The 15,456-nt window shown below is 53.8% G+C and overlaps 1 protein-coding gene across 1 annotated transcript; it reads left to right on the forward strand.

Annotated features, from left to right (window-relative positions):
• Nucleotides 1-1,660: 1,660 nt before the first annotated feature.
• On the forward strand, nt 1,661-12,453 carry LOC105464550 (apolipoprotein B mRNA editing enzyme catalytic subunit 3B). Its single transcript, XM_071080607.1, has 8 exons — nt 1,661-1,803; nt 3,446-3,602; nt 5,168-5,447; nt 5,655-5,769; nt 10,315-10,468; nt 11,059-11,353; nt 11,775-11,890; nt 12,171-12,453. Exons 1-8 carry the CDS (start codon nt 1,787-1,789, stop codon nt 12,183-12,185), a joined length of 1,149 nt encoding a protein of 382 aa, XP_070936708.1. The 5' UTR covers nt 1,661-1,786; the 3' UTR covers nt 12,186-12,453.
• The last annotated feature ends 3,003 nt before the right edge of the window (nt 12,454-15,456 follow it).

Genomic DNA, 15,456 nt, shown 5'->3' on the forward strand with positions numbered 1-15,456 from the left:
GCTGGTCTCGAACTCCTGACCTCAAGTCATCCGTCTGCCTCGGCCTCCCACAGTGCTGGGATTACTGGCACGAGACACCACACCTGGCCTGAAAACGTTTTTGAAAAAATAAAATGGGTTGGGCAAGTGGCTCACGCCTGCAGTTAGAGGCCTGGAGACATTAAGTAAACCACTCAAGGTCACACAGTAAGGAAGGGGCGAATCTCAGAGTTGCCTGGCTGCAAAGTTGGTGTCCCTTCCCCACTGTGCCTTAACTGCCGCCTTACAGCCCTGGTCTAGGGTTATTCCATTTTCTCCTACAAAGTATGTTTCTGATGAACGGAACTGTTTATTTTCCACCAATGGTCTTATCCTTTGTCCATCTCTTTCTGATGGCAATAGAAAACTTCACCTTCCAGAGGAGCGCCTCTGCCCACCGCCGCACCATCTGGGAAAAGAGGAGCGCCTCTGCCCGCCACCACCGCACCCTCAGGGAAGTGAGGAGCGTCTCTGCCCAGCCCCCACACCGTCTGGGAAGTGAGGAGCGCCTCTGGATGGCCACCGAGCAACCCTCCAGGTGTGAAGTGGCAGCTCTGTGTGTGATCTTTCTGCCCTCCCTAAGTTTGCATTTTCGACAGTAAAATTGACTTTTAAATTAAAAGATTTATATTGAGGAAGATTTACAAAAAAAGAAAGAAAAGAAAACTTCACCTTCCAAAAACAACCACTAGGAGTCCGCTTTGTGCAGAGGTAGGACAAGCTTCTGTGCAGGTAGGGACGCTGCTGCACCCCCTCCCACCCAGGCATCCTCCTCCCTATCTGCCTTCGGGCGGCAGCCAGAGGAGTTCAGAGCCTCTACAGAGAGCACAACTTCCCCAGCTGGAACAAACTCCCCTTAAAGGAATCTATTTAGAAAGATTATTTCAATGTACATTCATTCCTCCAAAATACGCTTAGATGGACTTAAATAAGCAGAAAGCTGTGTGTGTAATTGTTTCCCATCTTCTTGGTCCACACGGAACTCCTTGAGAGGTCCCTGTGGGCAGCGAGCCTGTTTGTAGACACCCTCCTCCCCTCCTAGGTGTCGCAGACATCACAGTCCCTCTGAGGGGCTGACCTGCCCCCAACCTTCTGGAAGCTGGGAGGTTGGAATAGGGAATTCATACGACGGACCCAGCACACAGCTGGGAACTCGAGGAACACCTAAGCCTTCACTTGTGCTGTGCGGAGTCCACACTTCCTTCCCCACTGGAGTCTCAAAACCTCCCTCACTCAACAGGAAGGTGCTGCTCAAAGCTCTGGGCACACATTAGGGCTGGGGACCGGGTAGTATGGAGGGGCCCCAGCCTGTCCGTCCACCAGGCAAGGGGGCACCTGCCCCTCTCTCAGCCTGGTCTGGACCTCCTCCCGGGCTCTGGCTGCAATGCCTTTCTCTTTCTCTTTCTCTTTGCAATTCCTTTGGGTCCTGCCCAAGACAGATAAAGACAGAGCAGCCTGTCTTTATTGGAGGATCCTCTGCCAGCGGGAGGGGCCCAGGGAAAACCAGAGAAAGAGCCAGAGCCAGAGAAACGTAAACCACCCCAGGGCCTCCTACACCAATGCCTGAGCAGGAATGGGGAGGGGCCATGACACACAAGGCCCTGGGAGGTCACTTTAAGGAGGGCTGTCCAACTGCAGGGACTCTGTAAGCAGGAAGTGAAACCACCACGCTTCAAAAAAAGAGCGGGATTGCGAGAAGCATATCTAAGAGGCTGCCGCGCTTCAAAAAAAGAGCGGGACTGGGACAAGCATATCTAAGAGGCTGAACATGAATCCACAGATCAGGTACTGCTGCCCTCTGTGTCCCCTGGGCCCCTCCTGCCCCTTCCTGCCTGGTGGTCCTGCTGGGCCTCAACCCTGGCCTCCCCCTGCCCCTGCCCCTGCCCCAGCCCTGGGCTGCCTCCCCTCTGGCTTCCCTGCCACCCAAATCCCAGCCAGGCTCTTTGCCCTGCTATGTGGTCGCCCTACAGCTGCTTCTGAATGTGCCGCCTCCCCCACCTGCACCAGCCCAGGCCCCCTGCTGAGATTATCCCTTAAAGTCATGGCCGGGTTGGTGCTCCCGGCCCTGGGAGGGTGCTCCCTCTGTGTGCTTCCCACCATTCCTGAGCTCAGGAACTGGGAGAATTGAACCAAAGGATGATTGGAGCAATCAGGCATTTTGTCCTCAGCACTTTGATGAAATTTCTGTAAGATTTACTTTGCTTAAATACAAAGTCTTAGGAGAGGGTGTGGGGGCAGGAATGGTCTCTGAAGCACATGATAAATCATGTCATCCAAGGATGACTCCATGGTGAGCAGATGTCCCCAGACAGGTTCCACTCTAAGGTCACTCTTCATCTTTTAGAACATGACCAGTGGCCCAGCGCGGTGGCTCACACGTGTAATCCCAACACTTTGGTAGGCCAAGGTGGGTGGATCATGAGGTCAGGAGTTTGAGACCAACCTGGCCAATATGGTAAAACCCTGTCTCTACTAAAAAAAATACGAAAATTAGCCAGGCATGGTGGCGCATCTGTAGTCCCAGATACTCAGGAAGTTGAGGCAGGAGAATCACTTGAACCCGGGAGGCGGAGGTTGCAGTGAGCCAAGATTGCGTTGCTGCACTCCAGCCTGGGTGACAGAGTGAGACTTCATCTCAAGAAAAAAAAAAAAAAAAAAAAAGAACATGACCAGTAACATGGAATGTGAGAAAAAAATGCAATAATCAGGAGAAATGCTCCTTTAAAATTTAGTGAAAAGAGAGCCCAGTCCTCAACAGCTTTCCCCTGCAGGGCCCGTGATGCAGAGGCAGAGGCTGGACAGGGCTGGCCTGGAAAGGGGCCCCAGCTCCATCTGTCCCCAGCTCTGTGGCCTGGGCAGGTTACCCTGCCTCTCTGTGCCTCTGGCACCTCCTCTGTAAGATGGGAATGGCCCCTGCCGGCCTAGGGCAGCATCACAAGAGCTCACATCCCTCGCAGCACTTAGAAGAGTGGCCTGGGCCTCAGAATTCAGTTCTACCATGACTTTAAAATAATGTTAACATGCAAAGTGAAACATCAGGAAGGAATTGAGCTGAAAGGTTAAAAGCTATTTTTTTACGGGTGAAGAGTTTTATTCTCTTTTGCATTTTCCTAATGGGTTGGAGAGTGGGTTGGCAGAAATACTAGGAGAGTGGGGAATGTACCCCTGGAAAGGCCAGAGTTGGACCTGAGCTGGGAGAGATCGCCCCAGTTGGGAGAGATCGCCCCAGCCCTGGCGCCCCTGCCAGCATCCCCGCCTCTTCCTCTCCCCTCAGTCTTCCTGCCTGGGAAGATAGCAGAAATTCTCAGGGCTGTGGAGGCGTGGGGGAGGCCCAGGGCCATCCCAGGAGCTGTGTTCAGTGGACATGAGCCCCAAGGACTCTAGGGAGGGCTCTCTGTATGGGACGGTTTCTCTCTTGTGCCTTCAGAAATCCGATGGAGCGGATGTATCAACGCACATTCTACTACCACTTTGAAAATAAACCCATCCTCTATGGTCGGAGCTACACCTGGCTGTGCTACGAAGTGAAAATAAGGAAGGACCCCTCAAAGCTCCCTTGGTACACAGGGGTCTTTCGAGGCCAGGTACAACCCAAACTTCAATCAAATCACAGGCAGTGTTGCAGGAATTAGAGGACTGGAGAGACTGATATGCGTGAGACAGGAGGATTTATTTAGGTGCGCCAGCTCAGTAGACTCACATCCAAAAAGGCTGAGCCCTTAACAAAGACAGATTGAGGTATTTATAGGCAAACTTACAGAAGCAGAACAAAGGCAATTAATCAAACAGTGACAGGTCACATAATGTGTAGCATAACTGATGACTTGGCATAACTTGTGGCCTTGTATACCTGGTGGCCTAGAAGCTATGTCTAAAGAAAAACAGGAGCTGGCTAAATACAGACATTTGTAAAATATAGTTATAATTAATGGTTCTGGAAAGGAGAGACAGTAAAGGAATTTGTCTTTTTAAAAATTTTTTTTAATTTTCTTCAACCTTGCTCTGGAGGGGTGTGAGGGTGGTGTCTGGAGCCCATTCCTTTGGCGTTGACTTTTCAGGCAGTGTTATCTTATAACTGTCCTTGGAGTGAGCTGGCTAGGCGGAGGAAAACTAGTTCTTTTCTTTTTAACCTGTGCTACAGCAGGACCGAAGCAGCTGGGAATGCAGAAAACACAACAATAAGTAAAATGCCCAGGGGTGGGCTCTCAATTGTGTATTTTTTCCCACACTTTTTTTTTTTTTTTTTTTTTTTTTTTTTTTTTTTTGAGATGGAGTCTTGCTCTGGCGCCCAGGCTGGAGTGCAATTGCACAATCTCGGCTCACTGCAACCTCCACTTCTTAGATTCAAGCGATTCTTCTGCCTCAGCCTCCTGAATAGCTGGGATTACAGAAGCCCACCACCACGCCCAGTTAATTTTTTCTATTTTTAGTAGAAACAGGATTTCACCTTGTTGGCCAGGCTGGGGAATTCCTGACCTCAGGGGATTCACCTGCCTTGGCCTCCCAAAGTGCTGGGTTTACAAGCATGAGTTATCATGCCTGGCCACGTCCCAGATTTCTTTTCTTTTCTCTTTTTTTTTGTTTTTTTGAGACCAGGTTTCCCTCTTGTTGTCTGGGGCTGGAGTGCAATGGCTCACTCAACTTCCACCTGCCGGGTTCAAGCAATTCTCCTGCCTCAGCCTGCGAGCTGCACAGTCACGTGGGGGTGAAGGTTGTTGCCAGAAGCTCAGGGGATGCTCCAGACAGAGTGGCCTGGGATGTCGGGTCACTGCTGCTGCATGCCACGAGGACAAGAGGAAGCAGGAGTTTAGTCTGACACGCTGCCCTTCCAGATAGAAGGCAAGGGACAGAAAGAGGGGCTGACGTCACCCTTGAATAACCACAGCAGTGACACCCACAAAGGTGCAGTCCCCACAGCCTCACAGCTGCGTGTAGGTGCCACCTCTTAAGGCCATTACCATAGCAATTAACACTGAACATGAGCTTTGGAGCAGACAATCACTCAAACTAATCAGGGGGATGGAGGAAAGGAGCTTCAGTGGCAAGATCCCCTGGGCTCCTGTGCTGGCCCCTCCTCCCACTGCACCAACCCTGCCCTCTCCTCCTGCTCCCCCTCTCAGAGCATCCCCTGCCCCTGCTCCTCTCCCAGGTGTATTCCAAGCCTGAGCACCACGCAGAAATGTGCTTCCTCTCTCGGTTCTGTGGCAACCAGCTGCCTGCTTACAAGCGCTTCCAGATCACCTGGTTTGTATCCTGGAACCCCTGCCCGGACTGTGTGGCGAAGGTGATTGAATTCCTGGCTGAGCACCCTAATGTCACCCTGACCATCTCTGCCGCCCGCCTCTACTACTACTGGGGTAGAGATTGGCAGAGGGCGCTCTGCAGGCTGCGTCAGGCAGGGGCCCGAGTGAAGATCATGGACTATGAAGGTGAGAGGAGGAGGGGTCAGGGGAGTGTGAGTGGGTGGAACAGCATGAGAGATGGATGGATCTGCAATGCCATGGCTGGGGGTGTCCCAGGGCAACCTACAGGGGCAGGGCCAGGGCTGACCACAACTGACCACCAGGAGAGCAGGCCTGGGAGGGCAGGACCAGGGTCAGGGGAGAGCCTGACTGCTTCCCTCCTCTTCGTCTCAGAATTTGCATACTGCTGGGAAAACTTTGTGTACAATGAAGATCAGTCATTCATGCCTTGGTACAAATTCGATGACAATTATGCATTCCTGCACCGCATGCTAAAGGAGATTCTCAGGTGAGGGTCTCCCTCTGGCCTCATGGTCTCTCTCCTCTCATCTCCTGCTCATCCTCCTAAGGCCTCCCTTGGCCAGGCCCTCCTGCCCTCCCTCCTGACCCACTGCCTGCCCTCATGGTCACACCGCCTTCCCTTAACTCCTGGTGCTCCCTCCACACCGCCTCCTCCCTGCTTTCCTGGGCCCTTCCTGTGAGTGAGAGGCCCCTTCGGCCTCCAAGGCACCAGGGTCTTGGACTAGAGGAACAAACAGCAGGACAGGGTGGCCTGAGACACCAGCCGCTGCCCTTCTGTGACATGGGGGCAAGAGGAGGCAAGAACTCAGCCTGCCAGGGAACAACTCTGGGCAGGAGATGTGGAAGGAAGGAGCTCAGTGTGGCGGCACGCGTGGCATCCTGGGGGGACATCTGAGGGCCATCCGCACCTGCTATTCCTCCCTCCAGTGGTGGCCTCTGAGTGTGAAGGCATGGAGGGAAGCAGACACCTGCCCCTCACTCTCCCTCCCTACCACATAGCTGCTGGGTGGGGGCCGTCCCTGGGATGATTCCTGAGGCCAGGATCCAGGGATCCCTCTGGAGGTCCTCCTACCAGGTGAGAAAGCAGCATGGAGTGAGGCCTGCACTCAGATGGGCCTGGGAGGTCACTCACCGAGCCGGTGTCTCCTGGAACAAGGGCCCTGGAAGATAGAAATAGAAGCCAAGCCCAGGACTAACATCAGGGCCAGGACAAGCCTGCCAAGGAGGCTGCATGTGAAGCCCCAGATCAGGGACCACTGTGCACTCTGCCCGCGGGGCCTCTGCTGCCCCTTCCTGCCTGGTGGCCCTGCTGGGCCTCAGCCCTGGCCTCCCCCTGCCCCAGCCCCAGCCCTAGGCTCTCTCCCCTCTGCTTCCTCTGCCACCCCCACTCCCAGCCAGGCTCTTTGCCCTGCTATGTGGTCACCCCACTGTTGCTTCTGAATGGGCCGCCTCCCCAACCTGCCCCAGCCCAGGCCCCCTGCTGAGACTCTCCCCTGAAAGCCATGGTTGGGCTGGTGCTCCCCGCATTGGGAGGGTGCTCCCTCTGTGTGTTTCCCACCATTCCTGAACTCTGGAACTGGGAGAATTGAACCAAAGGATAATTGGAGCAATGTGGAATTGTGTTCTCGGCGCTTTGATGGAATTTCTGTAAGATTTACTTTGTTTTAATACAAAGTCTTAGGAGAGGGTGTGGGGGAGGGAATGGTCTCTGTACCAGAAAATAAGTCATTTCTTCCAAAGATGCCTCCAGTGTGAGCAGAGGAGGATGCACATGACCCCAGACACAGGCTCCTCCTCCGTGAGCACCATTCGCCTTTTAGAATGACACCTGTAACCTGGAATGTAGGAAAAAATATGATGATCAGGAGAAATGCTCTTATTTTAGGCTGGGCATGGTGGCTCACGCCTGTAATCCTAGCACTTTGGGAGGCTGAGGTGGGTGGATCACTTGAGGTCAGAAGTTCAAGACCTGCCTGACCAGCATGGTGAAACCTCGTCTCTACTGAAAATACAAAAAATTAGCCAGGCGTTGTGGTGGGTGCCTGTAATCCCAGCTACTTTGGAGGCTGAGGCAGGAGAATTGGTTGAACCTGGGAGGCGCAGGTTGCAGTGAGCTGAAATCGTGCCATTGCACTCCAGGCTGGGTGACACAGTAAGACTCTGTCTTAGAAAAAAAAAAAAAAATGAAGAGTAGCCTTGGCCTGGAAATTCGGTGTGATGCCAATGTAAAAATAATAATCATCATCATCGGACCGGTGAAATGGGAGGAAGGAATTGAGCTGAAATGTTCAAGCAGTTGTTTTAAGGTGAAGAGTTTTATTGTCTGTTGCATTTTCCTAATGGGTTGGGAGATGTGTGGCAGAAAAACTGGGAGGTTGAGGGTGTCCCATTGGTAGAAGAGAGCTGGGGTTCCAGCTGGGAGAGGTCACCCCAACCCTGCCGCCCCTGCCAGCATCCCCTCCTCTTTCTCTCTCCCAGTCTTCCTGCCTGGGAAAGCAGCAGACATTCTCAGGGCTGTGGAGGGATGGGGGAGGCCCAGAGCCCAGGGCCGTCCAGGGAGTGGTGTTCAGTGGGCATCAGCCCCCAGGACTCTGGGGGTTGTCTCTGCATTGGCGGGTTTCTCCCTCGTGCCTTCAGAAACCCGATAGAGGCAACGTATCCACACACATTCTACTTCCACTTTAAAAACCTACTGAAAGTCACAGATCAGAACGAAACCTGGCTGTGCTTCACCGTGGAAGTTATAAAGCACCACTTAACTGTCTCCTGGAAGACGGGCGTCTTCTGAAACCAGGTAGCACCAAAGTCCTAGTTACACCCCAAATAGGAGCTAAGCAGCTGGGGGTGCCGAAAACACAACAATGAGTGACGTGCCCGGTGTGGGCTCTCCTGTGTGTACTTTCCTGCCACATGTATTTTTTTTTTTTTTTTTTTTTTTTTGAGATAGTCTTGCTCAGTCACCCAGGCTAGAGTGCAGTGGTGTGATCTTGGCTCACTGCAACCTCTGCTTCCTGGGTTCAGGAGATTCTCCTGCCTTAGTCTCCCGAGTAGCTGGGATTACAGGCGCCCACCACCATGCCCAGCTAATTTTTTTGTATTTTTAGTAGAAATAGGATTTCATCATGTTGGTCAGGCTGGTTTCAAACTCCTGTCCTCACGGGATCCGCCCCTCTTGGCCTCCCAAAGTGCTAAGATTACAGGCATGAGCCATCGAGCCCAGCCTCCTCCCACATTAAGTCCGTGGCCCAGATCTTCCTCCCTGACTCTCCTGGGATCGGATGGTGGAGGGGGTTTGTCTCTTCCCAGAAGGCCTTGCTTAGAGCCCAGCACCCTCACTCTTGACTTTCTTTCCCAAAATCTTGTCATGGAGCTGTGCGTCCGGAAGTCCTCGGAAACAGCAGCTGTGGGAAGCGGGGGCTGTGGTGTCCGGCACTGTGTCTGGGCCAGTCACTGCTGGGCTGGTGGGGCCGCCCCCGCCACTGCCCTGATTCCTCGATGTCAAGGACACATCATCACAGGATGGTGAACCCTTGCTCCTCACCGTGCTGCCCCCATAGGGGCCACTGACCTCCCACCCACCCTGTCATGTCCCACCCACCCCTGCAGCCCCCACTGCCCAGGCAGGAGACTTTTCAGAGTGTGTTCAGGGAGGGAGCCGCCTGTGCTCTGGGCAGGCCTGGCCTACAGCAGTGCTGGCCTTGGAAACGCCCAGGACTCAGGACTGAAGCACAAGTGTTTCCAGTTCCCACATGCTAAAAAAGTGACAAGAACTTCTCTTCGAGCTTTTCTGATGAGCACTCACCTCCCACCCTCAAACCCCAGGGGCCTCTCTTTTCCTCCTGACCCTCTCTCTAGACCTGGCTTCCCTCTCTAGGTTCTCAGTTTTTGTCCCAGCGCTGGTCTCCCCTCCGATGGTGCCAATTCCAGGTCTTCCCCCTCCTGGGGCAGGTGCACAGGGAGCCTGAAAATCCCAGTGGATAATGGTGCTGTGCCCCAGCCAGTGAAGGTGGTTGGAGAGGGGATCCTCCTCACTTGTCTTTAAATGAGCATCTGCTATTTCTTACAAATGTTCCATGTCTCTGGACTTGGCCTAAGCCCTTTTATGTTCAGTGTCGTCTCATTCTCCCTAATATTAACGAAAGGGGGTTGCTTGTAGGACCACTTTTCTTTGAGGAAGCCTTGTTTCCTTTTCTTGAGAACACAAAGTGAGTGAGTGGTAGAGCCCAGATTCATACCCAGGTCCACTCAAAATGATGGCGAACAGAGATTGATTGATTGATTTCTTTTCTTTTCTTTCTTTTCTTTCTTTCCCTCTCCTCTCCTCTCCTTTCCTCTCTCTCTTCTTTTGCTGCTACCTCCAAACACCGATTTTTCTAATTCTGGTTATGTCAGGATGTGTAGAGAGGGGCTGGGAGAGGCCTTCAAGGTGGGGCTGGTGTTTCCAACCCAGGAGTCCTGAGCTGCCCCGTCTGGCCTGAGAAACACGTTTGGGAGACCTCATGGCATCCTAAGGGATGTGGAAAATGCTATGAATTATATGAAAAGAGGTCCCTGCCAGGTTCCTCTCCCCAGTGATCCCCCTCAGGAGTGTACCTGCCCCGATGCTGGGTGTGGTAGGAGTTAACCCTGCAGGCAGGAGGAAGCCCCAGCGGGTCCATCTCCAGCAGGGGCTGTGGGTAAGCAGAGCCAGGACGGGGGTGCATGGTGAGGCCAGGGAATGAGACCCAGCTCTACCTCAGGAAGAGGAGCAGGGTCCTCCCCGGAGGGCCTGAACACAACACACTGAGCTGACCCTGGGGAGGCCCTGAAAAGGCCTAAACAGGCTCCAGGACTGTGCTGACTTCCTGATAATCCCCCAGAAGGGGTCAGAGAAAGAAGATCAGTGGCCCCCACAAAATGAGTGGAAGCCCCTCCTCTGACAGGTGTCTCAGTATATGGGGAGCAGGGAAGGATTGGGGGGTGCAAGAGAGGAGCAAGGGGTAGTCCCAGGAGGAGTCTTAGGTCTTTTGGTTTCCCCCACCTTTGTCCACAGACACTTGATGGATCCAGACACGTTCACTTCCAACTTTAACAATGACCTTTCGGTCCCTGGACGGCACCAGACCTACTTGTGCTACGAGGTGGAGCGCCTGGACAATGGCACCTGGGTCCCGATGGACCAGCACTGGGGATTTCTATGCAACCAGGTGACCAGCACAGTCACCTGCATCCAGGCAGGGTCCTCCCAATCCAGGGACATGCATGGGCAGAAGGTTCTTTGTGGTACCTGTGGTGTCCCGCAGAGTGTCTGTCACCTGTGCTTCCTGCAGCTGCTGCTGCTTGGCCCTGGGGTTGGGGGGGGAAACTTTGGCTTCAGTGACTCTCCATGGCCAGTTGGGTTGAGTCAGTAATTAGAGAAAATGCAATTTAATTTAATAATTAATGCAATATTTTAAAATGCAAATTTAATGCAAATAGACCACAATGAATAAAACTGAAGATTTTAATAAAGACTGACGGAAGAGTGCTGTCCCGTGTATATTGGAGCTGGGGCGAAATCAAACCTCATTGCTCCTGATCTGTTTGTATTTAATGGACAATATTTTTCTTAACTTGGGATTTCTGCATAACACTTGATATTTTTAATACTGCAGAGAAAATCATGCATCCTAGTAACTGGGGTTTTGGCAACTCCTCTAATTTTGTGCTGGAGGCCCCCGCCTCCCCAGCCCCACCTGATCCAGGCCCTCCTTCCCTGTTCACCACACATCACCTCACACTCTGTTTCCTTTTCTAGGCTAAGAATCTTCCCCATGGTGATTACGGCTGCCACGTGGAGCTGTGCTTCCTGGACCAGGTTTCTTCTTGGCAGTTGGACCCGGCTCAGATGTACAGTGTCACTTGGTTCATCTCCTGGAGCCCCTGCTTCAGCTGGGGCTGTGCCGACCAAGTGTATGCGTTCCTTCAGGAGAACACACACGTGAGACTGCACATCTTCGTTGCCCGCATCTATGATTACGACCCCCTGTATCAGGAGGCACTGCGAACGCTGCGGGATGCTGGGGCCCAAGTCTCCATCATGACCTACGAGGGTAAGAATGGAAGGTTTGGGTGGGGTGGGGTGGGGTGGGTGGGGGCAGGAGAGGTCACTGGGAAGAAAAGGAGAAAGGCCTTGGTCCGCTGCCTGCAGAGACGATGGCTGCGCTGTGGGACCCGACTTTGGGGTCTACGGGAAGAGAGAGGCCAGACCAGGAGATGTGGCCCCGGGGAGGGCAGGGAGGGTGGCTGGAAGTGGAAGCAGAACTTGGGGCTTCCCAAAAGAATGAGAACTGGGCTGGCCCAGATCCCAGTGGGAAGGAAGTGCCTGATGAAGGAACTCAGTCCCTAGGGGAGGGAGAGGGAAAGGAGGGACCGAAACCAGGATGTGGGAAGTCTGTCCTGAGAGTCACAGGCTCTTGGTGCCACCCCGTCCCCACAGCCGGAGTGTGACTTATCTCCCCTGTCCCTTTTCAGAATTTAAGCACTGCTGGGACACCTTTGTGGACCGCCAGGGACGTCCCTTCCAGCCCTGGGATGGACTAGATGAGCACAGCCAAGCCCTGAGTGGGAGGCTTCAGGCCATTCTCCAGGTGACGGCTTCCTCCCTCTGCCTGGTGCCCCATCGGCCTCCCCCTCCTCCCCTCTCCCCTGGGCCTTGCCTTCCCCTCTGCTCAGAGCCTCCTCTGGGTTCCTGCTCCCCCCAGGGCGCCCAGCTCCATCCCTCCCTTTCCTTCTCACAGCCCCCCTCTCTCTCCCACCTCCCGCATCCCTCCCTCCTCTCCTGTCATTGTCACTGTCCCCAGGCCTCCTCCCTGTGCCCTCTTTCCACTATCTCACCTCCTGCTCCATTCAACCCCACTGCTCTTCCAGAATCAGGGAAACTGAAGGATGGGCCTCAGTCTTTAAGGAAGGCAGAGACCTGGGTTGAACCACAGAATAAAAGATCTTCTTCCAAGAAATGCAAACAGGCCGTTCACCACCATCTCCAGCCGCTCACAGACACCAGCAAAGCAAGGCGCTCCTGACCAAGTAGATTTTTTAAAAATCAGAGTGAATTAATTTTAATGGAAAATTTCTCTTATGTTCTAAGTATATAATAGTAAGATTGTGCTCAATATTCTCAGAATAGTTTTCAATTTATTAATGAAATGATTAATTGGCTTTGTATCTAGACTAATAAAACATTAAGAATGTTCCATAATTGCTTTGGCTCAGCAATTGTATCATGAATTGCAAGTGTTTACATAAACACTAGCAAATACAAAAAATTAGCCAGGCGTGGTGGCGGGCGCCTGTAGTCCCAGCTACTCAGGAGGCTGAGGCAGGAGGATGGCGTGAACCGGAGGATGGCGTGAACCCGGGAGGCAGAGCTTGCAGTGAGCTGAGATCACGCCACTGCACACCAGCGTGGGCGACAGAGAAGGACTGTGTCTCAAACAACAACGACAACAACAACAACAAGAAGTTAGCAAATGTGTAGATGTCTTTGCTTGTGTAGTGGACCTTAGCGGGCCAAAGGTCACACGACATCCCTCTGGAGCCAGAAAACTCAGCTAAACCTCACAGGAGAGGAACCTAAATGCAGACCCCACCCTCACTCACAGAGCCCCAGGCGCTGATTGGAAGGGACAGGCCCAGCAGTAAGAGGACAGCCAGCAGCCAGTCTCCCTGTTGGAAAGGAGCCACACAGGTGCAGGCAGGGGCCCTCCAGAGCAGCCCTGTGTCCACCCCTTCCTGATTCCACCCCCTAGAGAGGGAGCCCAGGGGAGGCCGTGGCTGAGACCCAGGACAGGGCCAGTCAGCAGAAGCAGCCCAGGAAGGGCGCAGGTGTCCAGGCTGGGCCCAGAGAGAGGGCTGGGGAGAGGAGCAGCCCAGGAGGCAGAGCCCAGCCACAGAGGGGAGGGGAGCTGAGCCCTGGGGACAGGAGGCTCCAGAGGCAGAGACGGAGCCCAGGGCTAGGGCAGCAGGTGTCAGGGCTGTGGCTTTAGTTTGGGGTCTGTCCTGGGCCTTCTGTGCTGGTTCCCAGCTCTGGGATGTGTGACTTATGTGCCTGATTACAGCAGGCGGCTCCCACCTCACGATTTCTGGAAAGTCCGCAGAAGCCGCGTAAAAGACCAAGAACTGGCCTCACACGCAACTGCTCCTGGGCAGAAACGACTCACTGCTTCCCTGGCCTAGACACACACACAACACACAAACACGCACAAGACACACACACACAACACACACACACACAAGACACACATACAACACACACAACACACAACACACACACACAAACACGCACACAATACGCACATACAACACACACAGCACACAACACACAAACGCACACAGAACACAAACACACAACACACAAACACACACACAACACACGTACACAACACACACACAACACACAAACACACACAACACACGTACACAACACACAAACACAACACACACAACACACAAACACACAACACACACACACAACACACACAACACACGTACACACACAACACACGTACACAACACACACAACACACACACAACACACAAACACACACAACACACGTACACAACACACAAACACACACACAACACACATAAACAACACACAACACAGAACACACAAACACGCACAGAAGACACACATACACACACACAACACACAACACACACATACAACACACACAACACACACACAACACACACAACACACAAACACACACAAGATGCACACACAACACACAAACATACACAAGACAGACATAAACACAACACATACAACGCATGCACACACACACAGTGACAGAGACTGGACAAAAAGAAACCTCCTCCAGGTGCCCCAGAGCACTCCAGGGCACACCCCAGCCCCGCCCTGAGCCTAGGACTTCTGCGTTTCCCCACACAGGGGCGGGTGCGGGAGGGACCGGGTTGTCCAAGCTGCCCTTTGCTTGTGTCTCTGGGTTTGACAACCGCCCGAACTCCACTTGTTGGAAGCAAGTGATGAAAAACGTGCAGTCATTCTGGGAAAGGGGCCAGTGTAGGGGAGGCCAGAGGGGCTCAGCTGGTGAAAGAACCCCACAGTTAGTCATGTCACAGGGCAGGTCCCAGGCAGATCCGCCCCCCGTCCCCCAGAACCCCACCTTCCAAGGGCCCAGGCTCCCTGTCCCCTGGGCCTCAACTCACAGCTTTGCCCATGACCTGGGAGCCCTGTGAGTCCTGGTGAGGTGACTGGACACAGCCCCATGACACTGCTGGGACCTGGGCTGGGAACGGAGAGCCTGTGGTCCCTCTGGGGTGTAGGGAGACGGGGCCCCACAGTGGTGGCAGAGCCAGGACCTCGTACACAGCAGCATGGACTCCAGACCCAAGCGGGACCTCCATTCTGGTCCCAGGGTGACCCGGGCTGCACAGCCCAGCACCTACCCAGGGTCCCTCTGCCCTGCTCTGTCCCTCAATATTCTGGACTGGACCCCTGCTGGGTACCTGCCTTGTCTCCACTTACAGGGGACCAGGGTGAATCTCGGGCAAAGCCTGTATCTGTGAAGGAGGCCATTCTCCCTGCTCCCATCCCTGCTGTCCACATGCGGAACCAGCTCCTTCCTGTCCCCGGGGACCTTTCCTGGGCTCTGGTGGAAACTCCAGCGGGATGTGGGATCTTTCATTTTCCCTCAGTGTCGCAGAGGCTGAAATGGGGAGGTGCTGTCACTCCCCAGGAAAGGGCACAATCTCCTTCCTTCCCTCCAGCTGGCCCAGGGACGGTGCACACTCTTATCCCAGTCACTCTAAGGACTGCAGCACTGACATGAGCCCAGAGTCAACCCCAGGGAGACCTGCCCTCCGTCCTTACAAATTCTGCCCTGACCTGACGTCAAGAGGACCAGGAAGGGGCCAGTTCCCACTGGTGTTTTGCTGCCCCGAGAGAGTCAGGCTCCAGTGCCCAGAGGAAAGTGGGCGTGCAGGGCAGCGGCACTGGCGGGGGGCACAGCAGTCCCCGGGGAGCCCTCCCTGCTGTTTCAGGTTGTGGCTCTTATGGAAGATCTGGGTCCAGGGGCTGCAGTAAAATCATTCTCACTCACTTCTAACCTACCCTGGCTGGCTCGTGGGAGTCAGAAGCCCAGACAGTGGCTCCCCCTGTCCACCGTTGGCCAGGGAGGGTCCCGGCCTC

This window comes from Macaca nemestrina, chromosome 15 (assembly GCF_043159975.1).
Source record: "Macaca nemestrina isolate mMacNem1 chromosome 15, mMacNem.hap1, whole genome shotgun sequence".
In the NCBI taxonomy this organism is placed as follows: Eukaryota; Metazoa; Chordata; class Mammalia; order Primates; family Cercopithecidae; genus Macaca; species Macaca nemestrina.

Coding starts and splice junctions, on each gene's coding strand:
- LOC105464550 (XM_071080607.1), top strand. Junction 3,603..5,167: donor CAGGGGTCTTTCGAGGCCAG/GTACAACCCAAA, acceptor CTCCTCTCCCAG/GTGTATTCCAAGCCTGAGCA. Junction 11,354..11,774: donor CTCCATCATGACCTACGAGG/GTAAGAATGGAA, acceptor GTCCCTTTTCAG/AATTTAAGCACTGCTGGGAC.